Genomic DNA, 24,339 nt, shown 5'->3' with positions numbered 1-24,339 from the left:
CAACTACCGTAACTACGTGCCAAACTGTTTCTATTAGTTGAGTAGTTAAAGTTCGTTGTATTATGTAAAAAAATAATGATCTTTGGAGCAGCTTTTGGTTTTAGGTGTGTGGAGGTGGAGGTGACGAACACGACAAAAAATGTCGTCATTGGAAAAAATAAACTTCACTTATAACGTCCCAAACACGGATTGCGTTGGAATTTCGCCCTCTCGTGGCACACTTAAATCACTACAATTATGGTAACTACGTCCCAAACGGTTTCGATTAGTTGAATTGCAACAGTTCATTGTATGATGTATGATCAATCAAATCCAATTTTATTGACATAGGACTTTTCATATGACCACAAATATTCATTGCACTATATTAGACTTCATTTTAATGTGGAGTACATTTAAATTCAGCAATGAGAGTATTGAGAAATTGAGAATACACTTGGTTATATTGCACTTTATGAGACTATATTTAATGAAGGCATTTTTTTCGACAACATGCTTTTTGATGAATGTTACATTTCATGTAACTCGTTGACTGACAGGCTGCAGGCTTACCAGTCTTTCTTTTTGGAACTTTGGAGCCCCGCCTCTTTTGCACTTCAACCTCGGTGTGCTCAAATATTTGTTAAAGAACAACAAAGCAAAAAAAAAAAACAAGAAGTAAAGCCAGGTTGCTCTCTGCAGCGTAAAAGACACATCAAGATAAAGAGACAACATGTCGACGGCTGGTTTCAAACTACTGGTGAAAAACGCGCAGCAGGTGCTTGTGATTTGTAACAAGGGTGAGAAATACCTGACAAAAGGCAACAGTGACATCGACATTCATGTCATCCAAAATGCAAGCGTCATCGTCGGCAGGTTAGTGGGGTGAAAGGGGGGGGGGGTCTACCAAAAAAAAAAAAATAATAATTCACATAACTCTTGTTTAGGCAACACTTGGGATTTTGTATCACAGACTTTTTGTTTAAAAGAAAAAATCATTACTTTCAAACACGTCATCATTTATGTCAATGCAGGCTTTCGAAATACTTTTGTATTGAAATATTTTTAATGATTTAATTTTGTGCTGGTCAGCGACGGCCTAATTAAAGCGGTTGGTCCCTCTGATGTCATCGAGTCTGAGTATTCGCGCGCTCTCTTCGATCGCGTCATCGACGCTTCTGGGATGTGCGTCCTGCCTGGTGAGACTTGGCCTTCTCCACCCACATTGTGCAGCATTTAAAAAAAGATTGTTATTTGAATGATGATGATGGTGGCAGGCTTGGTCGACGCTCACACTCACCCCGTTTGGGCCGGCGACCGCGTGCACGAGTTTGCCATGAAGGTAGGAGGGCGCAACGGGGCGATGACGTTTTCAGACGGACTGATGACATTTCCCGCGCAGCTGGCGGGCGCCACCTACATGGACGTGCACCGCGCGGGGGGCGGCATCCACTTCACGGTGGAGAGCACGCGAGCGGCCGCTGCCCGGGACCTGCTGGCTTCGCTGAGCGGCAGGCTGGAGCGAATGCGGCGGGCCGGCACCACCCTGGCGGAGGTCAAGAGCGGCTACGGCCTGGAGCTGCCCACCGAGATGAAGATGTTGGAGGTGATGGAGGACGCCCGCCGCACTCTGCCCATCAGCATCTCCTCCACGTACTGTGGCGCTCATGCCGTGCCCAAGTACGCCAGACTTCAACTTTTACCACACAGACTGACAGCTCAATTTTTTTTTTTGCCATGGTTTTTCACGTAAATCTTTCTGGAGTCATTCGGAAACTCAAATCTTACTTCCATGCCTTGTGGTGCTCCGCTTCACATCTGAAGAGGGAAGAGTGTCGAAGAAGCCACCGCCGACATCCTGCAGGTTCAACTTCCCGCATTGAAGGAGCGCATAGCGGCCGGGACGCTGCGGGTGGACAACATCGACGTGTTCTGCGAGGAAGGCGTCTTCGATGTCCCCTCGACACGTGCCATCTTGCGGGCGGGCAAGGACATGGGCCTCAACGCCAACTTCCACGGAGACGAGCTGCATCCTATGAACGCCGCCCAGGTAGGCGTCCGTTTTGCGTCTGTTTTCGCGTCCTTTTTTTACCGCTCCGTCTTCAGCTGGGGGCCGAGCTGGGAGCGTTGGCTGTCAGCCACCTGGAGGAGGTGACGGACCAGGGGATCGCCGCCATGGCTCGGGCGAAGACGGCGGCCATCCTGCTGCCGACCACGGCTTACATTCTCAGGTAACGCACACAAACGCGTCACGACACAACACGATGGACGATCTCATCATGTCCGTAACCTGCGTGCGACAAGGCTAGCTCAACCACGGGCACGAGCCATGTTGGACGCGGGCGTGATCGTGGCCCTGGGCAGCGACTTCAACCCCAACGCGTACTGTTGCTCCATGGTGAGTCACGCGTCAAACGTGCCCCAAACGCCATTGCCAATTTCCCGACTCCGCCTCCTGTCTGAAGCCGCTCGTCATGCACCTGGCCTGCGTCAACATGAGGATGTCCATGCCCGAGGCCTTAGCGGCGGCCACCATCAACGCCGCCTACGCCCTCGGACGCTCGCACACGCACGGCTCGCTGGAGGAGGGAAAACACGGCGACCTGCTGGTCATCAACGCACCGCGGTAAAGAGCCACAATTAAGCCGAAGTTGATTTTTTTTTTCCCGGAGGATACTAACCTCGGGTATTTGTTGAAAATTCACCAATTTGGAGCTATTGGCATGTTTTTTTGTTCTTCTGTAATACCATAAGATGCCACGAGATGGCGTGTGAAGATTACTGTAGCATTGACTGCTGAGTTTGTCTCCAGGTGGGAGCATCTCATCTACCAGCTCGGCGGACATCAGGAGCTCATTCGCTACGTGGTCGTCAAGGGCGATGTCGTCTACGACAACGACAAGACGCTGGCCTTGTGAAGAACGCGTGCAAGAATAAAATCAAGAGCCTGAATCGAGCGTTGATTCGTTGCAGCAGCACAATGTCCATTGAACTAAAGCAAAAAAAAAAATTTTCTTTTTTGTCATTAGCGTATGTTTTGATTTTAAGGCATCACTGAACTTATCTTGTATGTGGAACAAAAAACTTTTTTATTGAACATGTCAAGACACTAAACACTGGTAACATTTTTGGGGTATGAAAGTGAATACTCATGGTAATAAAAGAATGTGTTACAGGCGTGTATATACCGCATAGTGTTTGTCGAATGTACCGGCTTAGGCTTCGTATTTCTTCCCGGCGCGGTGGATCTGCTGGTACAACGTCATGGAGAAGGCCATGCCGAGGAGCTGAAAGCGACACGGATGATTAAAAGCATGACGTGGCGTCACAAAATGGCGGCCGGCGAAGGTTGGCGCTCACCTGAATGACCAACACACACATGGCGATGGTGCCGAGCAGGTGCTTGTTGTCGTCCAGCCACTCCTCCACTTTCTCGTAGCAGCCCTGAAACACAAAATGGAATGCACGCTACAATTTCATGGGCAAGGAAGTCTCACGGCTCACTCGGATTTTAAAATACGGCAACTTCAAAATATACATTGCATGAAAAAGTATTCGCAGCTTTTGCCCAAGATTTTTTTTCTTTCAACTCCATTTTCGATGAACTGACCCGCGTCCAGAAGGTGTTGGAAGCGTTGCGTCCGCATCCCGAATGGACGAGCTGACAGCAGCTGTCGGGAACGGCGTTGACCTGTAGCGCCGCGTGCCAGTCGCTGAAACTCGTCACGCCGCAGCAGCGCCACTGCGCACGCATCAGCAACACGTCACTATGGGCCGTTTTCTTTTTTTTTTTTTATTAATCCACATCGCGACGCATCTTACCTCCCCCTGGATGGCGTTCCACGCGTCCCTAAGGCCGGCATTGTTGTCCGTGTTGAACAGGACCAGCCCGTCCTTCAGATCCCGTTGTGCGTTTTTACTCACCTGCAGACGGACAGATTAATTGGATGCACATGAAGTGAATAGGAGCGCATCCTACCTTGTCGGTGTAGACGAAGAAGAGGATGAGAAGGATGAGCTCGGCCAGCAGGATGATCAACAGGACAATGAAAAACTGTTGAGAAAAAAAAAAAAGTTTTCTTCAAGCAACGCTGACAAAAAGGCAGCGATGCCCTGTGGTCAGCGGCTCGCGGCTAACTCACACTAAGCAGGAGGCACTTGTTCTCCTTGATGGCGCCCAGGCATCCCAGGAAGCCCGTCACCATGACGACGGTGCCCAGCGTGACGATGAGGTTGGCGGCCGAAAGCGAGGGGAAGGACGGCGACAGCGTGGCGAAGTTACCCTGCGACACCGACAGCCACACGCCCACGCCCAGCAGGCCGCAACCGCCCAGCTGCAGCAAAGAAAGACACGGGTGGGTCACCCACAAGCGGGACCAGGTTTGATTCCCAGCGAGTTGAGCCGTTACCCAAAAGAGCAGGTTGAAGAGGAAGAGCATGTACTTGACGCAGCAGATGCAGCCGCGAGCCATCTTGCAGCAAACTGGACCTAAAGGAGGAAACTTTTGAAAAGAATATTTTTACTGTTTATGTCCTGTATATTTTTACATTTTAACATCACAACAAACTTACCACTGGAATACGATGACTGGAAAAAATAGGATGATCTGGAAAACATCAACATTGACACAAAGTGATGCTTAACATTCTGTATTCATTTAAATACACTTAATAAATGGCAGACATGTACTTTTTTCCTTCTCTTTCATGGCCGAATAATGAAGTGATCTTAAGGCACAATGCTATAATAATAAAGTAAAATGTCATGATATCATTATGATCCTCACCGATCATTAATTTAATTTATTGTCAACTCCAAACAAACTCTTGCCAAGTGACGTCACTGGAGTCAACTTAAAATGAGGCCTTAGCGAAGTTTACGCTTAAAAAAACTAATGCAAAACCCTTGCTACATGTTTAACTCCCACCAACTGGTACATTTTTAAGACGAGAAAGTTAAATAATAGTTTTGAGCCCACTTAGGAGGCCTTTCTCGAAGGCCATGATGACTTTTTGCGGCAGGAAAAAAAAATCACAACAATCGCAGACCGTGGAAAAAAAGAGAACTATTTCTTACCGCGCTATGAACTGAAGCTCGTCATTCCGCAGATTGATTGCCAGCCGTCATCGATCACATGCTGCTTCTACAGGAGAAGTGGATTTAAAAGAAAAAAACGAAGACTCAGAGTCGACAGGGAGCCTGCCAAAGTTTAAACCACGGCCGAAGCACTTCCACAGTACGAAGAGGTGGTTCTATGTGCGGTGGGCGGAGCACACGGCGGAGGGAGACAGCGCACAAAGTCCTGTTTAGTGCGCATGTCTGAAAATCAAATAAATTTTTTTTTAATCGCATTGACGGGTTAACTATATCAACGAGAAAATAAGTCAATTATATTATTTTATGTGACTTTATTAAAAAATAGCTCACATAATTTAAACGGCAAATCGAAGATATTACTATTTTAATTTGCACTTCTTGTCTGAATCGTCAAATATACAACGCGTGTGTAAATACCGCCACTCCAAAACAGCGGCCAAGTATAGTACTGCAGCTAAAAATGAAAATCACGGAAAAACAGTCATAAAGGACTTTATTTAACTTTCATAAACAACACTGATATAAATACATGACTCTCAAAAGAAACCCAAATAAAAATGTACAAAAAAATACAAAGAGGCCCCCCCCCCAACATCCTGTCACAGTCGATAATCAAGGCGCAGCAAATCGTTGACGTGAGCATTTCTTGCTTAAGCGATTGCAGGACAACTATCCCAGGACCCAGCGGTCCGCATGGGAGCTGTTGAGCTGCACAGATTCACTGCTGTCTCCTCCTTCATGCTGGAAGAGACCATTTGGGACATTATTCAAGTAGAAAATGTGCATTAAATTGGAAAAAAAATCTCCCCGGAGAGTTTGAGAATGCAAGACTTTAAGGATCCAAAACGGGCCTGCACACACCTTGTTGGCGATGGCGCGCAGCTTCCCCAGCAGGGAGGGCTTGCGAGTGTAGCCGGCGTCGTCATCGGGGTCATCGCCCTCGTCCAGGCCACAGCTGTCGGCGACGGGCAGCTCGCACTCCTTGTTGGCCGACATCACCAGACGAGAGTACTTGTACTCCAGCCTGTCGTGAGAACACTATGTCACATGATAGCGTAAGTCATACGCGGGCTAAAGTATGAGGACACACCTCTTGTTCTTCTTCCAGAAATAGCAGGTGAGGGCGACGAGCAGTGCGCCCAAAAGCGTTCCACCACCCACGCCCAACTTGAGCCACAACGTGACGGACTCACAAGGGGCGGAGCTTCTGGGAGGCAGCGGTACGCCACGGCTGCACAGCTTGGCCTCGTTCCACAGATAAAAAGTTTCCTGGAGGCACAGCAGGCCGATGAAGGGGACGTCGCGTTCTGAATGTGTGTGTGTGTGTGTGTGCGTGGTTACCTGGCTGCCACCCTTGCAGGCGCCGTCCAGCTGGTGGTAGTCGTCGTGCGTGCAAAGCGGGCAAGCACTGGCGCTCTCCCACAGGAAGTGGAAGGCGCAGCCGTCGCACGTTCCTGCAGGACAGGAGCTATAAAACCAATGACAAAAGAAATATTAATTGGCAAGCTATATTTTTTTTTTTAGCAGTATCGGAACAACACGGAAAACTGTGATAATTCTACTGATTTATAACAGTGACGTAACATTTCCAAAATATTAATTTTTTTAAACTCTCTTCCCTTTTGACACACGACGTCATTGACTGACCTAGGTACAAAGAGCTCGCCACGTTCGGATTTTTTAGGATTACAGCGAACCACGATGACCGAACTGCGGCCTTGATCGCACGAAGCCGTCACCTGTGTCGACCTGAAATGAAAAAAAAAAAAAAAATCAATGTGTCAGATGGACAGAAAAACATCTAAGTCTATTCTATAATTGTCTACCTGAAGAAGAAGTTAATATCAGGAATATTGCTGATGTTTTGCGGGAAGAGCTCCGTGTCAACGCTAACGCCGTCAAGGAAGCGCTCCACTGTTGCTCCTGCAGGGAGCGCCAAAAACAATGCTCAATAGCAGCCGAGCAAAATGGAGCCGTCCCGCCCATTAAACAGCCGACGCACCGAGAAACGTGTCCGCCAGGTCTACGGACTGCGAGGAAATGGGCGTCCGGAAGCCGCGCCCGTCGGCCGGGATGATGGTGGACTGGCAGATGAAGCCGTCCACCGCGTTAGCCAGCAGGGCGGCGCCACTGTTGCCCCGCTCGTCTTTGCCGAACACGCTGCTGAAGTCGGTCAGGTTGTTCCTGCACACTGCCGCTCTCCTGCCCTGCACGCAACGGGGTTGTAAAAGTTGGCGAATTTTCATTCGAGGGAAGCTGCAGGAAGACGTGGAGACATTACCTGGTGCCCGCACAGGCTGATGTTGAAAAGGTGAAGGTACTTGGTGCCCTTGGTGGTGAAGCTGGGCTCCAGAGTGAGGGAGGTCACCTCGCTCAGCGGTCCGAGGTCATAGATCAGCGTGCGGTTGGCGTGTACTTGCGAGAAGGAGCAGTTGCTGTAGCAACGGGAATGCTCCTTGGACCGCAACGTACATTTAATTTTTTTTTCTTTTTTTTTAATCATGCATGTCGGCAAATCAATCACCTGGTTGCTGATGCTTCCGGGCCCGCATGGCACGCATGCTTCGCGGCCGTAGGTGTGGCGCCCCGCCAGGTGCGTGCCGGGGGGGCACTCCTCGCAGCGGTTGGTCTCGGCGTGGATGTAGAAGCCCGGCGGGCACGGCACGCACGAGGAGCCGGCTCGCTGGGAGTTGTCGGGCACCAAAGCGCACGCCCGGCAGCCCGAGGCCACGCCCTCCAGCACGTTGCTCACGTGGATGGAGAAGAGCTTCACGTTGTCGCCTACGTAGCGACGCACCTGCGCAAACGGGACACTTCATTAGGGACCCTGGCGGTATTATTATGATTATTTATTTTTTTATTCCCAAACTGACATCCAAAGCGCGACTGGTCCTCTGGAAAGCCCACGTGAAGGTGACCGAGTCGTTCCTGCTCATGCTGTGCGAATACGACTGGCGACCTTTGCTGCCCTCCCACGACTCCAGCACGGTGGTGCTCTTGCTGTGCACGTCCTGCGGGGGGCGCCACAGATCGATAAGCCTCACGGCCATGCTCAAGCGCGCAACCATCCTTTTTCTCACCATCATGAAGTAGAACTCGCAGTCTCCGCTGCACACCATCTCAAACTCGAAGGTGATCTGACCCACCTCGCCGCCGCTCATGCCCGACAGCGACGCCGGCACCCTGCCGAAAAATAAATTAAGTCACGCAGCCGCTCACATATGAACACTTTCGACACGTTCAGGCGTCCTTACTTAAATCCGGGCACGTGCAGGCTGAGGATAAGGTAGTCGTTGTCCGACGAACCGACTCCGCTGCGGACGTGGTCGCCGGCGACTTCCCAACCTGAATTCCATCACGCACACACGCAAACATGCTGGAGAGCTCATGTTGACTTTAGATTGTATTTGGCGCCAAACGTTTGGCTTTGGATGGACTTTATCAAACCCTTTCGAGTTTCTTGGGCAATGTAATATGTACGGTGAGCTAACAGGACGTTATGTTGAGAGTAACCGCAGCGGACGGGCGCCACAAATTCTTACCGTTCATGCCGTCGCATTTGGAATTCCCCACGTTGAAGCAGGAAGTTTTCATGTTGGAGGGCAGGACGTTCCACCATCGGTACTCGTAGCCGAGAACCGGCTCTGTGCCTGAGGGGCAAGGCGTGCAAGCTATACACACACACATACACACACACACACCCCCACACACCCCCCCACGCGCGCGCACACCCCCACACACACACACACAATTGTTTAGGTTTGACCTATAAAAGATTGCGCAATTCAGATTTGAAGTGAGAGCAGATTTGGAAACTGTGTCAAAAAAAAAAAAAATCTACCAAAGTGAACCGACAGGCTTGCCACTTGACATAGGCGCAGCGTTGTGGTGACCCCTGACCTGTTGTCATGACTTGTCCTTCAGGACTAACAGGTCTGGTGACATGCCGGGGCTGAGATCACAGCGAGTGCATGCGAGCGTTACCGTAGGTGCCGTCCGAGCGCGTCCCGGGCGGACACGGCGAGCAGGTGGAGTCGTTGCTGTTGTAGAAGCCCGGGTTGCACGGCGGGCACGGCTTCCTGGGCTCCGAGGCGGGCAGCGGCGTGGCGCCGGTGGCGTTTTCGTTGCAGATCTTGGGCTCGACCCAGCGGTACACCGCTTGCGTCTGTGGTGGGGAAAAGGAAAACGTTCTCTCACTGGACACAACATTAGGTACACTGGATTTAGTACGGCCAGACTGATATGAATTATTATTATTATTAATTATTTTGAGGGGGGGTTGTGGTCCGATATTTGGCCTTGTATGAAGAACCAGGAAGTGTGTGTGCGTGTGCGTTTGTGTCAACGCACTGACCTTTCCTTCGCTGTCACAAGGCGTGTGGATCTGGAAATAGTCCTTGTCGCCACACGGCGGCCTCACCTTGCACTCGGCCCATCCCTCCACTGAAAAACACGCACAAAACAACAACCACATCAAAATGACACTAATAATTAGCTTTTAATTGGAACCCAAGGCGGAAAAGGAACGATTTATTCGCGGACAGGCCAGGACTCAGTGTATGCAGTGCAAAGCGTTCGTCCGTATTTTACTGTTTCACTTTGTTGGAGGTGCATTTGATTTCTCACTTCTGTATTTTTAATCAAATTGAGAAAACATTTTTAAAAAACTCTCAAAAAGATTTTTTGACATACGTGAGTAGCGATATTTGGGGCAGGCGATGCAAGAAGTGGCGCTCTTGCGGGAGAAGGTGTTGCTGTGGCACGGCCGGCACGAGGACGAGCCGGCGCTGGCGCTGAACCAGCCGGGTCGGCAGGGAAAGCACTCGGACGTGTAAGCCACGCCTTTTGCCGACATTCAAAAAGAAGAATGAGCGAGATGAGTGTGGCGCTCGAAACATTCGCCACTTTCAGAGGGAGGGGTGTGACCTTCTATTTTGATCTCCTTGAGCAGCACAGGTTTGACCATCTTGACGCCCACCAGGATGCCCGTCGTTCTCCAGTAGAGGATGTTGGTGCCGGCCCACAGGTTGATCTGCGACACCAGCTCGGATCAGTCACATGGACACCAAAGTGTGCGCTTGTGTCGTGTTGTGAGCAGCTCGGAGACAAAATCTCCCACTGACCGCGTGCGTCCCCCACTCTCCGCTGCCGGTGACCTTGATCCACTTCTGCTCGTCGCTCTGCCTCATCTCCTGACACTGCTCGTTCTGGACCTGGACACAAACGCGCACACGCGGATTGTCACGCAAAAACGGTGTGGCGTTTGGTCACGATGCGCATGCGACAAATGAGGAGGCTTTCTCACGTAGAACTCAAAGAAGATGTTGTTGTCGGGGTACTGGTAGGTGAAGGAGACGGAGCCCTGCTTCTCCAGGTGGACCACGTAGACCAGCGACACGGTGCACTCGTCCCGGTTGGACTCCAGGTACACACCTTGCGGCGTCCACGTCGAGCTGCGCCACACACGCACAAAAAGACGCACGCTGGTCAAGTGGAGAAGTGGCGCATTCTTTCCTTCCATCTCCTCCTTTCCTTCCCTCCATCCATCTCTCAACTCTTCCTGTAATACCATTCCTTGTTTCCAGCCTTCCTTCCTTCCTTCCTAACATAAGTCGACTATGAATTCTTGATAGCTGGCTGTGGAAACGTGAACGTGGCGTACTTGCTACACGCCTGGAAGTCGCCATTGGGCGGCTTGGCATTGAGGAAGCTGGCGAGGCTGATGAATCCGGTGGGGAGGGCGTCCCACTGATCGAAGCGAAGGCCGCTGCCCAGCGAGTAGGAGCCAGCCGTGCACGGCGTACACGACTGCGTGGACATCTCCAGGAACTTGCCGGCCGAGCACGAGAAGCCTGATCGGAGACGAAGGACAACATTCACAAAATGAGCACAAGGATAGAGCATCTGAAATGGTGACGCGGGCGTACTCACTGCAGTCCGTCCCTCGGCTGGGGGGCGGGAGGCCCGAACAGGTGCCTGGATTGAGCGGGATGGCCACCCTCCAGCGGGACCCCATGGTGTCGCACTCAGTGTACTGGTAGTAGTAGTCCATCTGCACAAATAGCACACAACACACGTCTGCAGGAGAAACATAATGTAATGTCACTAGCGGCAATCATTAATGGACAGCAGTGGGGCGAAAGTGGCGGTGGTGACCCTGATTGCCGTGGCAACCAACCGCCACTAATAGGCCGGAAAGGGAAAGAGCATCGGGTCATGTGCTACAGGCTTATAATGGATGTTTTTGCCGGAGGAGCATCTTACTCAAGAATGAGACGTGCTACATCCACATAAACAAAAAAACATGATAGACATGCTTTTATTTTAAGTTTACAGATTGTAATCGTTTTACACTCTGAGAGCGCAAAAGGCTCGAGCACTTTTTTTTTTATTCTTTCCTTTTTGCTGTTTACCACATTGCCATTGTTTGTGCGCGTGTGCATTTTCCCAGTTCTTCCTTATGACCACCAACTTCCCCGAGGCAACCAACACACCTCAGCGATGCTCAAGCATGAGTCCACCCCCACTTTGCCCGGCAGGCAAAATCAAAGCCACCAGCCGTCTGCAAATTAATAGCAGCGTTCACGGCGAAACCGATGAGCAGCCGAGGAACAAGACAAACAGCCAGCTCGTGTGATCTGTTGGTCTCCCGGGTGACTCATGCTGGTTGCCATGGCGACTGATGAGCGTGCGAGAGGAGAGAGATGAGATTGGACGGGGGCATGCGATAAAAAGGCAGCAATGACAACAACTGAAGCTGAGTGGAAGCAGAAGGCAGCATGGGGGGGAAATATTACACTAATGGTGAAGATAGCTTGTTAGCTTAGCATAAGCTTGGTAGAGAAGGCACTTTTATGCACATAGTACATATGAGCGGAAGATGGCATCAAATTCACAATATTAAAGCTTCAACGTGCAACAAAACAATTATTGTGCATAATGACAACTTGGTATTCTATAATTCATCACTGTAAATGTATATGAATAACTATCAAGACTATTTTGCACTGATGCTACAATTATTACAGCACCAGAATTTAATTTAGGTAAACAAAATATTACAACAGGACGATGGTGTCAATCAAAGGACAGGTCAGTTGACATCAGTAATAAGTATTATTCATAATATTGCAGAAATATGAGCGACACTGCGCGCTAACCTCATCGCATGGCGGTAGCGTCGTTCCGGCGCAGGTCGCCCTGAGAGCGGCGGTGATGATGATGAGGAGTACCAGCAGGCAACCGGGCGGCCATGTGGCCCGCGTCGACTCCCACATCCTTAACTCGGATCACGAACGCCGGACGGCCCACTGCCTGGAGCCGGAGAGTCGAAGCGGTCCGGTCGTGTGGCGGCCAAGTCATTCGTGCGCCTCCGTCTGTCTGTCACTCATCAGCATAGTGCATACGCACCGACGTCAAGCCACGCGGAATGCACGAATGGCATATCCAGGTTTCAAATTAAAAGATACACCGGAAATCACCGATGTCAAGCCAGATAGAAAGCAACATTTCCTGGTTTCAAATTAAAAGAAAATCCGGCGATAACCCGTTTCAAACTTTTATAAATGACAACTTAAAAGGTAACAGTTTCTACCAAAAGAGATTTTCCAAACATGTTCTTGTGAAAGAAGCTGCAAATTATGAAAAAAAAAACTCGCCGATCGAATCAAACTGTGAGAGGATCGCTGTGCTGTGGCGCTCAGTCGCCACAAGGTGGCAGCAGCACACCGCACTTACGCGATAGAGCCACGACGAAGAGGAGCACTCGGAACCAAAACAGTCCCAAAGTTGGAAGTGAAGGCTGACAAAATGACGCGCAATTCAAACTGTCGCCTCTGGGAGCATTTTACACAACTTAAACTACAACTTTGATTATGTTGCGGGTCTATTGATGGACTCCCGCGGGGTGTTAAAGCGCGTTAGTGGCCTGTTTGTGGCTGGTTGCGTCTCGTCTCGTTAGCAGTTTAGCTTCCCCGGCTACTGAAAGTTGCTCGATGACGACCTATGGGCCGAACATGGCCATATTTGGAGCGCTGCACGCCGATGAGATGTAAGCAAAACCCAATTCAGTCGGCCTGCTGGAGACGCACTCTTTTCGACATGTCATCGGAGCAGAACATCGCCATCGTGATGGAGGACAAAACGTACGAGGTGAACAAGAGGAAGCTGATCGAGAAGAGCGACTACTTCCGTGCGCTTTACAGCTCGGGGATGAGGGAGTCCACGGAAGACTCCGTGCAGCTGCAGGGCCTCAGCGCCCCCGGTCTGGAGCTGGTCCTGGAGTTCATCAACACCTCCAAGGTGGAGATTGCCAATGAGACCCTTGAGGACCTGATCGAAACCGCCTCCTTCCTGCAGGTCACCTCCATCCTCAAGCTCCTGACGACAGAGATACGGCTGGACAACTGCGTGGAGCTCTACAGCCTATCGGAGGTCTACGGAACCCACGAGCTGCGCGGCGCCTGCCTCAAATTCATGAGTTGCTACTACCACCCCATGATGAGGAGACCTGAGTTCTGCAGCCTGCCCCTTGCTGTCAGGGAGCAGGCGAGGGAGATGCGGATGAGGGGCGCTGCCACCCTGGTGGCCATGGGGGACTTCAGCAGCCTGTGCTTCGACGTGCCGGACCAGGATGAGCCCTGGTCCATGCTGAGGTACGGCGAGGCTGAGCAGCGCTGGAAGCCCCTGGCCAACAACCTGCCGGCAGACATGATCAACGTGAGAGGGTACGGCTCGGCTGTGCTGGACAACTACCTCTTCATCGTTGGGGGCTCCCGAGCCAGCAGCCAGGAGATCTCGGCCGCGCACTGTTACAACCCCTGCAGGAATGAGTGGAACCAGGTGGCGCCACTCAACCAGAAGAGGTAACGTCAACATGGCAAGGGCGGCGGTTTGGCAGACAGTCATCAATAAATTTAAAAACAGCCTTTAAGCTGTTTCTTGACACTCTCAATTGAAGAAAAAAAATTGTCAGCACTATAAGTACATTGACAGGTGTCAAAGTGAAACTAACTGCTTTTGCTGTCTTCCAGGTGCAACTTCAAGCTTCTGGCCGTGCAAGGGAAGTTGTACGCCGTGGGGGGCCAGAGTCTGGGCACGGTGGAGTGCTTCAGCCCGGAGAACGACTTCTGGACCTGCGTGTCGTCCATGCCAGACCCGCTGGCTGAGTTCTCGGCCTGCGAGTGCCAGGGAATGATCTACGTCATGGGGGGATACACGGCCAGAGGTGGGCACAAAGGCTGAACCCCCCCCCCCCCTTTTTTTTTTTTTACGGTGCAGACGGTGACGTTTGTCTCTCCCAACAGTGCGTAACACCAACCTCCTGCGCTACTGCCCCGTGGCCGACACGTGGACGGCGTTCCGCCCGTGCACGGTGCACGTGCGCAAGCAGCAAATGCTGTCTGTGGAGGACACCATCTTCCTGGTGGGCGGCTACACGCACAAACTGGAGCACGCGCGGCGCTGGCCCAGCGAGACGGAGGACGTGCTGACCGTGCAGTCGTACAACGTCACCACCGGCGAGTGGCTGCAGCTCAAGGAGAACACATCCAAGTCGGGCCTCAACCTGACGTGCACGCTGCACAACGACGGCATCTACATCATGAGCCGCGACGTCGGGCTGTCCACCAGCATGGAGCACCGCGTCTTCCTCAAGTACAACATTTTCAACGACGCCTGGGAGGCCTTCAGGCCCCTGCGGGCGTTTGGACAGAACATGCTGCTCTGTTCGCTTTACCTCCCCAACGTGCTCTGATGAAATCTCAGAGACAAGACTGCAGAGTCACTTGTTCTAAACACAACTCTTGACAGAATTTAGGCCAAATTGAGCCAATTTGCACTTTGTATTTCACACTCCAGACCAACAGAGGGCAGGCTAAGAGCAGAGATGGGAACTTGTTAGCGTATGTTGAGGATAAAAATCATGTTAGCGGTCAGAAAACATCCAATAGCTAAGCTCACAACGGTTGTTATTATTGCAATGCAATGATATGCATGCTGTACATACTCACTACAAACCTTAAAAAGCATTCCCACATTGGAAAAAAAAGTTTCAATTCCATGTCCTGAATTGCACACGTGCCTTTTCCATTACCAACTTGATCCTCCAAAAAAAAAAAAGCACAAAATGACCATACTGCTTTTTTTTTTGTTTTTTTTTTGCTGTTGTTAAAGCAGACTTATTTGTTGTTTTGTTTCAATAAAGGTGCTTTTCACTCCCCAATTGGTGGAATAAATGAACAATTCGGGGGGGGTCAATGCTTTAAAAGTCTGATTTAAGCTTGATTGACAATTTCATGACAATAAAGTTGGCATTCAGGGCTTGACTTTGTTGTCACTTAATTAAAAAAAATCATGGAGGTTAAATTCTGTTCTCCACGACAATGGCGCCCCTAACCTACTCATACAAGGTGAAGTGGTTAAATTTGCCTGAAATATGATTGGGCAGGCTGGAAATGGGTGTAGAGTGGGCAGGTGGCCAACAGAAAAAAAATCTATCCAACTTATTTCAATAATCGAAAATGTATTTTGTCAACAAACCAATTGGAGCAAAATAAATGTGTAGTGCAGGAAGGTGGCCAATAGAGGGTGACAAACACCTTCCAGAAACAAAGCCTAATTCACCTTCAAGAGCACTGAACTACTTCTCTCTAAATTCCAACCAGACTGTCATTATCAAAAATGCAGCACAGATTCATTTGGCGAGAGATAAATACCTGTAGTGCAGACAAACGGCCAACAGAGGGCGCCAAACACCACCCAGAAATCCAAATTTAACCTTCACAAAGACTCAAGAATTCACGTTAAAATATGGCACCAGATTGATGTCATTATATGAAAGATAAACGTTAGTGTTAACACAGACATTTCAGTCAGTGTTCACTGGTGCGAAAGCGACCCACTGTGATATGTCAGGAACAATCGTTGCTGCACAATTGATCGGCTCAGAGTGTGTGGGGTCACACCTCCACAGCGGGACCGCGGGGGCAAATCAGCAAGCATCCACCAGGACGCCAGATACAAGTGAGCAAACGTTCGCTCTTCATCGGGGTCTGACAAGAGGAGGGGGGGGGTCGAGGGAAGAGAGAAAGCAACCAAGCGAGCGAGCGAGGGAGGAGAAGCCACTCGTAAAGGAGGCAGAGACGGGAAAACACGCAGGAGGATGCTCGTCCAAACCAGACCATCATCCAGGAGAAACACAACGACTCAACACTGTTCTCCTTGAAGGTCCACATTCCTACAATCTCTGGTGTCTGAGGCGAGGGTGGATTCCAATTTTAAGGACCATGAGTGAGGCCAAAAAAGGTGAGCTGGCCATCCGAGATAAAGCCATCCTGCACCAGCAGCGCCGTCTCAAGCAGGCCACTCAGTTCACGCACAAGGACTCGGCTGACCTGCTGCCCCTGGACGGTCTCAAGAGACTGGGGACGTCTAAAGACCTGGTAAGTGCGCACACCCTGAAGGACATCAATAATGAACGGTCCACGTCACTGGAGCCTTGACATGATTGGCAAAGAGTAGCAAGTAGTATCAGCATGGAAATCCACAAACTCAAATTGGAAGCTAATGTCCAAGCTAACATTGGGAGCGAATGTTGGGGTGATAACATTGGTCTTCCTTCGCCCCAACGATGGAAGCTAACGTCAGTGGAGAATATTGGTGCTAACGTTGAAGCTAACATTGGAAGCTAACTAGAATATAGCATTCTACCATACCTCCAAAATTCATGGTAATGTAGGAAGCTAACTTCAAAAGCTAGCAATAAAGAATTTAAAATCAGACACGAGTATTGGAGGCATCACTGGTTGGAAGCTAATGTTGAAGCTAACTTTGGCAGCTCACATCAGGCTTCCTTTAAAAATTCCTGAGCGCCTAGACATGAAACCATGCTCTTGATGGGTGACAAACAGATGAAAAATACTCAATGTGATTCATTTGAAAACTTCCCAATTTAAGTACAAGCATGGATGGCGAACAGCGAACAGAATAGCCGGGGTTATTTTCCTGCATGACTTGCTGCTAGGTGGAATTCTGAGGCACAAAACTTATAAATAGAAAAGCATACCACTCACTAAGAAAATATTTTTTTTCCTCCCATTTAACCACATTGCTGAGCTACATTTACATCAATCTTTCAATTGGAATTATCCTAAAACCAGAATAGCACAGCGCATTAACATGATCTATTTTGTCAAGCTTTCTTGCTAAGCCCTAACCGAATTGAAGGGGTTATTTTTTTTTCTGCATGGAGCGGAAACCCAATGAAGAGAAAAATAAGTCACTGGCAAATATGATGAATCTAGCTTTGAATGGCTAAAACTCGATTAGCTCGGAGCAGCTTAACACGCTAGTCATTCATTAGCTGTCCGCGCTCCAAGCGCGACATCAGGCACACGGGACGCCGCTCATGATAAAACCAATTATCGGGAATGACGCTCGTCTCGCCGCTGATGGAGGAAAAGAATGCAATCTGTCAAGCGTGGCGTTGACGACTTGAGCCAGCGGGCGTGGAAATTGTCCGTCAAACGAGATCCTGGGTCGCTATTTAGACGCTGAATACACTTGAAAAACTCATTAAATGACGAGAAAGAAGGTTCGGCAAGGATACAGATTATTCATAAGGACGTGCGCGAGCCTGCATCTATCACGACTATTTCTTTCATGTTAACATTTTTAGCATTTCCCCTCAGAATGAAAAGTAGCAAACTAGCATGCTAAGTAGGGTCTCAAAAGATACGGAGTGCAGCGTGTTGACAAGTGGATAGCCGCTAATTAGCTGCGGACTAGCTTGGTTTATCGCATCACCAGCAGGTAGCTGGCTATCAGGGATTAGCCGATAGCTAGTTGCTAATTGGTTGTTTGCGCATTGGTAGCTTGTTTTTAGCTGCCAAATTGCTAAAAAAAAAACAAAAAGTAAAAGTGAAGCACTGTTAATGATTTTCGCAAGCATTTTCTATGAATCCATAAATATTCCTGTCATAATTAGCACCCAAGTGGCATCCCACAATCACAATTCCACGAGAAAGGCATCAACAATCCACCGCCGGCGTTTCCGCTGCAATGTGTAATTCAGCAGTGTTGGTTACGCAACATTTGTTTTTGTTCTCTTTTGCCCGAGGTTCTGAGCAGCTAGCATCAGTGAACATGTTCAAAAAAAAAAAGAAAGAAAAGAAAGGGAAACGTCGTCCTGAGAACGGGTCACGGAGGACACGTGCTACCAGAGGGGGCGCCGTTTCATTATGCAATCGTGTGCATTAAATGTAAAGAAAAAGCAGAGTAGACGCGTGGGAATCGTGCGTTTGGGACATCAACATCCGAGTCAAGGGACATCCAAACACCTGAGCTCCACATGCAGCGCCATTTTGTGCTCACAACATCATATTTTGCCTGTGGAAGCACTTTCAAGCAAAACAAAATTTCAGTGAACTTTATGGATACATTCACGCGGAAACTAAAGGCTTAAAACCCCGAGCCACGGTGCGGCTCGACTGCTGCCCGGTGTGAATTGAAGGGAACGTGGTGTCCAGAAGATGTGCTGCGTGCGGGCAGATGGTGCAGAGTTGACTTAATCCTGCAGCAGGTGTTTTATATTCATTTCCAAATGTGAGGTGTTTTTTCCAGCCCTCAGCAGGCGGCAGAACAGCACTTCAAAGTCAAGCACACTCACAAGGAAACCTTATGCCCCCAAAAATAAAGACAGCTTAAACGTACCCGGCATTATTATCATTATTATTCGCCGCAGGACAATTAGCTGTGTTAAGCATCAGTTTGTGCGTGTGTGTTGCGTGGGAGGACGGGCAGCTAAAAATAGTCGACAACAAATAGATGCCGTGACTAGCCGAGGGCGAGCTAAAAGCTAAAGATAAAGATAAAGATGTCCTTTATTAGTCCCACAATGGGGAAATTTGAACAACGTGTCAGTAAAGTATCAGCAAACAACTAGTGAATAGCTAAAGAACTGCTATCAACTTGTCAAAAGTCAAGCAAAAACTAGTCGATAGCTAGCAACAAGCTAGTAACTAGTCAACACCCAAGTGCAGTATTGTCAAGAGTCAAAAGCCAACAAATAACTTCCTGACTGCTAGCTATAGGCTAACAACAAGTCAGCGCTAAGTTTAATATCAGCCAAGACTAGTCAAGCTACGTACATTCATAGCGAATGACTGATTGACTAAATGTTCGAAGCTTTCCATTTGTCAAAAGCAAATCGCCGACCAGAGGACAGCACAGCAATTGCTAATAACTTGTTAGCAGCTAATCATTGGCCAAAAGTTACCTAGCAGCTATCCACTGCTCATATCGTCTTTTGAGGTGTTTCCTCTGTCAGGGAAGCAGAGCTGGGATAAATTCAATTTATGAACACAATTCAATTTGGAGCTACATCGCCGTCTGTTTGTGCTCCGGGGGGTGGGGGGGGTTTGAAACCCTGCCACAAATCACGTTAGGAAGCAAGCGGCTAGCAGGCGGATCGTCGTGTCGCCACTTTATTAGGAACAATACACAACAGTGAAAAATGTGCGGTATTAATTCAACAGCAGTCTGTAAAGCCTCGCGCTCGGCGCCACAGGGCGTCGCAAAGCGGTTGTTAGAAAGGTCACATGACTGGCTAGAAAAGCTGACGCAAACGAGCAATTAGCCGCCACGCCGATTAGCTTCGAAACAGACTAACAGAACGCCGTGCTTTCGAGTCCAGGATGAAAGACAACATTTGCCGAACGACTTCTTGTCTAGAATGCTCACGAGTACAGTTTCATTTGACTGGATAAACAAAAAAAATAAATAAATAAAAATATATATATACATGATGAATTTGATATCGCTCTGTAAAGAAATGAAAGGACAGATTTTTAAAGGTAGATCGTAAAATGATTGACAGTGGCTTTAAAAGTGGAGTGTAAGGAGGTAAACATGAAGTGATGAAGAGAGACTTTTGGGATTTTGGTGCTCAGCCAAGCAGACAATGTCCTCTTTTTCAAATCTTACCGTCACACGGCTGCCAAAAGCAACTCCCTGGTGTCATGGCGGCGTGAAGCTGAGCTTTTTCCCAGATGGACGCTGAAAGGCAATGAAGAGACATGGCCACACATGAGAAGACTTGATTACATACATGACAGCATCACGTTGATACGCGCTCTTATTTCCATAGCAACCCCACAGCATCGTGCAGCGCCGCCTCCTGGAGGGCAACATCACGCGGCTGCGGGGCGAGGCCCGCGACCCCGCCGCCCACGTTCGCTCGCCGCTGGCCGACAATGGCGGCAAGGACGGGGCGGCGCACGGCGAGGACGACAGCGCCGGCGACTCCTCGGCCGAGGAGAGTGACAAGAGTCTACAATCGGACGATGACGACGCGGCGGCGGCGGCATTTGAACCGACACGCCTCGCGGCTCTGCTCGTACATTGCAAGGTTCCCAAAATACTCTTTTTGTCTACTAATCGAATTTTTTTCCCCAATTTCCAGGATCTGTACTTCGGCCCAAACGTTCAAAATCCACCCACAAACGTACGAGGTCACTTAAGTGACATATTTGTGAAACTCTTTCCGCAATATTCAGCAATTTTTTTTTTTTTTTGCACTTTGCTCACGCGCAGCATTTCTAAGTGCTCGAGCCCGCGTGGTTATTCAGACGGCATCTATTTTTAAACTTCACTGCGAGAAAAGAGAGATTTTCGCAGCGAGACAAAACAAAACCATAAAAAAAATAAAAAAAAGTGAGCCTTTGTGGTGTTGCTGATAAGCTGCTCTGCCTCGGTGGACAAAAGCGAGTGGGCCCAGCTTGAGCACTTCACAACAATGAAGAAAAAAAAAAAAAGCTCGCCTTTTTTTTTCCCCCAAGGGGAAAATAACCCGAGGGGCTTAAGTGGACTAGCCATTGATTCATCAGGCAGACTGCAAGAAAATGCTTGAAAAACAACACCTTCGAACCATGGATTTTTTCCCTTTTTTTAAAGTTGCCTCTCACACTCTTAAAATCAACAAATTTTCAACCTGCTTGCAATTTCCAGTGAATTTCGGACTGAGCGGGTGACCCCTGACCTAACGGGCTTAGTTAATTTTTGATGACGCAGCAATGAAGAGTCAACATGAGCACCGCGGCTTCAAGTTTAACTCCATTCATTATAGATGATTAACCCCTAATCGGTGTTAAAGTTTTAGAACAAGTCGAGGCAAAGGCGGCCTCCATTTTGTGGTTGTGACGCTCTATTTTGTGTCCTCTCCAGTGCTGTGAGAGCGACGTGAAGGTTTCTTTAAACACCAACAGCGTACACAACCACATTTCTGCATCCTGCTGCCAAAGGCTCGGGTAAGAACATCAACACACGAATCACTTCATGCCGCCGGAAACGTCAAATTTAAACATGAAGCTTCAAGCGTGGGTGTTGAAAAGAAATTAAAAACTCGAAATAAAAGTTCCACTCCAGGCCTATAGATGGCAGCACAGTTTTTGCTGACCACCCGACAAATATTTCCACGTGAAAGTGTTCTTCAAAGTGGTTTCATACCTGTTGTCGCCGTGATCCACTCTGACCTTGGAGATGACGATGACGTTCTCGTGTTCCAACAGCGTCTCGGCGCCCAGCCGGGACCGAAGCGGCCCGGTGAGCGACCTCAAGCTTCAGCTGGGCTCGAGGACGATCCAGTGCTCTGCTGTGGTCCAAGGTACCAACGATAAAATGATTTCAACACATTTTTTTGGGGGGGTTGAAGATTTTCAAACCCCTTGTGGCATCTTTGACTTCTCAGAGGACGAGACGTGCGAGCTGAGCCTCGGCCTGCACACTCTGCTCCAACTCAAAGTAGGCGACATTACGCTTCAGCAAATTAACAGGGAAAAAAATGAGGATAACGATGAAGATGAATTAATATGCTCGTACTTGCCTTCTGCAGTGCTGCCTGGACCTGAACCGCCGGGTTTTGAAGCTAGGGGGCGGCGCTGAGGAGCTTCCCTTCCTGAGTGACGAAAAACCCGACAGTGCACAGAAGGTGTGAGCGCCCCCTGCTGCCGCGCGCGGATCGTGGTCGTCATCGCGGCGGTTTGGGACCGCAAGCGTTTCCACGCCACCAGAACCCGAATGAGCGTTAGCCGGCGAAAAAATTAGCCTCGTTGGATGAGCCCGTGTGTGTTAATTGGCGCTTTTCTAGCAAATCTTTTTGAGGTTATCGAGAAAACAGGAAATTTTTCAATGTGACAATCAATTTTGAATTATAAACGGTACATTTTCCTTGCCTAAATATTTGATGCAAAGCAAATTCACCGTTTTTGACAAAGGCCGACAGTCGGCTCCGCTCGCTAACGCATCCACGCGGGAAGCGGCTGCGCTCACAGAGAATTCAAGCGTTTCGTCCTCCCGCTACCTCCTTGACGCACAAGGACAGAAGAATTTGAAAAAGCGATTAGCTGCTGAGCTCTTAAGCCAGCCGCATACTTCACGACCTCCTCCTTTCATATTTATGATTCATTTAAAGCAAGACAATTTGGGCTCATATTTGTCACGTCTTCATAAGTTCACATTTTTCATTTCCAAATGAATTTGATTTTACAAATGGACCTAATCCTTGCACATTTTTCAACCGATTCTTTCATTCATTCTTATTGTGACATTCAATTTTTTTTTTTTGCAAAGAAAATTCCCAAATAATTATGCAAGTTTACCAACTTTCTGAAATCGTCAATCAATTCAAACCGTTTCCAATTCGAATGGCGACATTTAACAAATTCTAATATATTGCAGTAATTTTAGTTAAGCGTTCACATGCAATTTCTCCGGAAAATATTCTGCTGTGAATGATCACGTGGTGTCACGCTCGGTGTGCGGCTGGCTTGAGCAAGTAAAAAAAACAGCCCGTCTCACGTTAATATCTGAGACACACTCGGAAATATGAAAACATTCCATGTGCATGACGTCGTGGCATTCCGCCTGCATGTTTGTGTACTCGTCTGATGGCGTGAACCCTGGGAGAATGTGTGTGTGTGGGTGTGTGTGTGTTCTGGTGCACACAGAAAAAAAAAAAAAAAAAAAAGCGGGTACGAGCTGCCAAACAAGCTGCCTTCCCAAGCCGCCTTTGTCGCACCTTCAAAAGCTTTGCATCTTTTCGGGATCATTTTAGCGCCTTTGAGACCTCAACGTTTGCCTCTTTGATTTTTTTTTTAGCTAACGTTGGAAATAGAGCACTCACCCGCCTTTTTCATTTTGTATTTCAGAAAAGGATCCTGCAAACCACAGATGTACTTTTACACCAAAAAAATCATGTAGATAAGCTAAAAAATAAAATAAAAAACGGCCAAGGATGTGAAGGAAAAAAAACTAAATTTGAATATTGTGGCAAACTGAATTCTCTTTCAGTTAAAAAAAATAATAAAAAAAGCTAACAGCTAGCCTAGCTTGTTCACTTCTTTGTATTTTAACAATGCCTTCTGGCACCACACCGCCTCTTACAGGTCAGTCCAGGTACTACGCCACACTTGGAGTCTCGAACAAGGCTGCCATGTCAAAATGGCGTCGTTCATTGACAGCTACTTGTTTTAGAGACGAGAACAGTTGCACATCTGTGGTTGGCAGATAATCGGCACAGCTGCTTGTTTTTTGTTTGTTTTTTTTCCTTCCACTTTTCACGCTCCGTCAACCAGTGCAGTTACGATACGAAAGAAGTTTATTTTTGGTCTTTCTCCTTGCTCTTCTTCTGTATAAAAGTATTTTCTCTGGCTGACAAATAAAAGATATGTATTCTGGCTATAGCTATGTGCTTCTTTTTCCCTTTTTAAGGGCACGCATGTTAAATATGTCATCTTCTTATCTGCGCCCGAGCAGACAGATGGCGGCCTGCCAAAGGTTACCTCGCTCTCGCTCCCAAGAATGAAAAAAAAAAAGTGAATGTGCGACTAAATAAGGACTCGTGACTGAGGACGGAAAATAAATTGCAGTTACCACATTTAGCGACATGAGAAGCGCTTAAACACTTGAGGCAGCTCGCACAGACAAGCATTATTCACCCTCTTGAAATTGCTTAATTTAAACACACAAATTGTCGTTTTGAGGGGGTTCCCATACTTGCCCCCTGCCTGAATGTTTACAAAATTCAGCCCCGGAAAACAGTTTCACTTAGAAAAACTCTAATAGCGCAACTTTTACCGGCTCTAATTAGACGGAAGAAGTGTCCAAAATGAGCCAACACCGAGCTTCTCGTCCTTAATCCTCCCTCTCTCGTTAGGTCTCCCCTCTTCAAATTGGGCCTGTCAGGCGCTTCTCACATTTTTTTTTTT

At 48.5% G+C, this 24,339-nt stretch overlaps 5 protein-coding genes across 11 annotated transcripts; 3 read left to right on the top strand and 2 right to left on the bottom strand.

The window, feature by feature from the left end:
- Positions 1–584: 584 nt before the first annotated feature.
- Positions 585–3,155, top strand: amdhd1 (amidohydrolase domain containing 1). Of its 4 annotated transcripts, none has more exons than XM_088288923.1 (9): positions 590–855; positions 1,072–1,178; positions 1,257–1,321; positions 1,382–1,659; positions 1,804–2,029; positions 2,086–2,210; positions 2,289–2,377; positions 2,445–2,605; positions 2,792–3,155. In XM_088288923.1, the coding sequence occupies exons 1-9, from the start codon at positions 713–715 to the stop codon at positions 3,035–3,037; spliced, it is 1,440 nt and encodes a 479-aa protein (XP_088145049.1). In that variant the 5' UTR covers positions 590–712; the 3' UTR covers positions 3,038–3,155. The 4 variants fall into 4 exon arrangements, with proteins under 4 accessions (XP_088145048.1, XP_088145049.1, XP_088145050.1 ...); XM_088288925.1 differs by having other exon boundaries at positions 601–855; positions 2,284–2,377; XM_088288922.1 differs by having other exon boundaries at positions 585–855; positions 1,257–1,659.
- LOC148341228 (tetraspanin-9) lies at positions 993–5,245 on the bottom strand. 2 transcript variants are annotated; one of them, XM_088288929.1, is made up of 10 exons: positions 5,057–5,245; positions 4,552–4,586; positions 4,389–4,468; positions 4,122–4,313; positions 3,959–4,033; positions 3,802–3,903; positions 3,590–3,721; positions 3,340–3,423; positions 1,280–3,266; positions 993–1,190 (listed from the first exon to the last, which is right to left on the bottom strand). In XM_088288929.1, the coding sequence occupies exons 3-9, from the start codon at positions 4,449–4,451 to the stop codon at positions 3,195–3,197; spliced, it is 720 nt and encodes a 239-aa protein (XP_088145055.1). In that variant the 5' UTR covers positions 4,452–4,468; positions 4,552–4,586; positions 5,057–5,245; the 3' UTR covers positions 993–1,190; positions 1,280–3,194. The 2 variants fall into 2 exon arrangements, with proteins under 2 accessions (XP_088145055.1, XP_088145053.1); XM_088288927.1 differs by having other exon boundaries at positions 4,389–4,481; positions 5,057–5,243.
- A 308-nt stretch (positions 5,246–5,553) lies between these two features.
- LOC148341226 (endosome/lysosome-associated apoptosis and autophagy regulator family member 2-like) lies at positions 5,554–22,582 on the bottom strand. 3 transcript variants are annotated; one of them, XM_088288918.1, is made up of 24 exons: positions 21,581–22,582; positions 20,060–20,131; positions 12,238–12,457; positions 11,009–11,129; positions 10,740–10,929; positions 10,383–10,530; positions 10,201–10,290; positions 10,004–10,109; positions 9,770–9,919; positions 9,432–9,520; positions 9,062–9,242; positions 8,620–8,748; positions 8,332–8,422; positions 8,158–8,260; positions 7,951–8,088; positions 7,602–7,874; positions 7,359–7,532; positions 7,080–7,284; positions 6,904–7,000; positions 6,725–6,826; positions 6,419–6,545; positions 6,168–6,346; positions 5,939–6,101; positions 5,554–5,818 (listed from the first exon to the last, which is right to left on the bottom strand). In XM_088288918.1, the coding sequence occupies exons 3-24, from the start codon at positions 12,352–12,354 to the stop codon at positions 5,747–5,749; spliced, it is 3,045 nt and encodes a 1,014-aa protein (XP_088145044.1). In that variant the 5' UTR covers positions 12,355–12,457; positions 20,060–20,131; positions 21,581–22,582; the 3' UTR covers positions 5,554–5,746. The 3 variants fall into 3 exon arrangements, with proteins under 3 accessions (XP_088145044.1, XP_088145046.1, XP_088145043.1); XM_088288920.1 differs by having other exon boundaries at positions 20,060–22,582; XM_088288917.1 differs by lacking the exons at positions 20,060–20,131; positions 21,581–22,582 and having other exon boundaries at positions 12,238–15,198.
- klhl42 (kelch-like family, member 42) lies at positions 12,825–15,190 on the top strand. The gene is made up of 3 exons (XM_088288921.1): positions 12,825–13,941; positions 14,110–14,303; positions 14,383–15,190. Exons 1-3 carry the CDS (start codon positions 13,082–13,084, stop codon positions 14,829–14,831), a joined length of 1,503 nt encoding a protein of 500 aa, XP_088145047.1. The 5' UTR covers positions 12,825–13,081; the 3' UTR covers positions 14,832–15,190.
- On the top strand, positions 16,147–22,607 carry nrip2 (nuclear receptor interacting protein 2). Its single transcript, XM_088288926.1, has 6 exons — positions 16,147–16,518; positions 20,223–20,483; positions 21,299–21,381; positions 21,643–21,737; positions 21,822–21,874; positions 21,966–22,607. The coding sequence occupies exons 1-6, from the start codon at positions 16,363–16,365 to the stop codon at positions 22,065–22,067; spliced, it is 750 nt and encodes a 249-aa protein (XP_088145052.1). The 5' UTR covers positions 16,147–16,362; the 3' UTR covers positions 22,068–22,607.
- Positions 22,608–24,339: the final 1,732 nt, after the last annotated feature.

Source organism: Idiotropiscis lumnitzeri, chromosome 2, assembly GCF_059441095.1.
Source record: "Idiotropiscis lumnitzeri isolate Australia: NSW breed Sydney's pygmy pipehorse chromosome 2, RoL_Ilum_1.0, whole genome shotgun sequence".
Classification (NCBI taxonomy): domain Eukaryota; kingdom Metazoa; phylum Chordata; class Actinopteri; order Syngnathiformes; family Syngnathidae; genus Idiotropiscis; species Idiotropiscis lumnitzeri.
The sequence above is the reverse complement of the archived record's forward strand: the minus strand, read 5'-3'. Positions and strand labels throughout refer to the sequence as shown.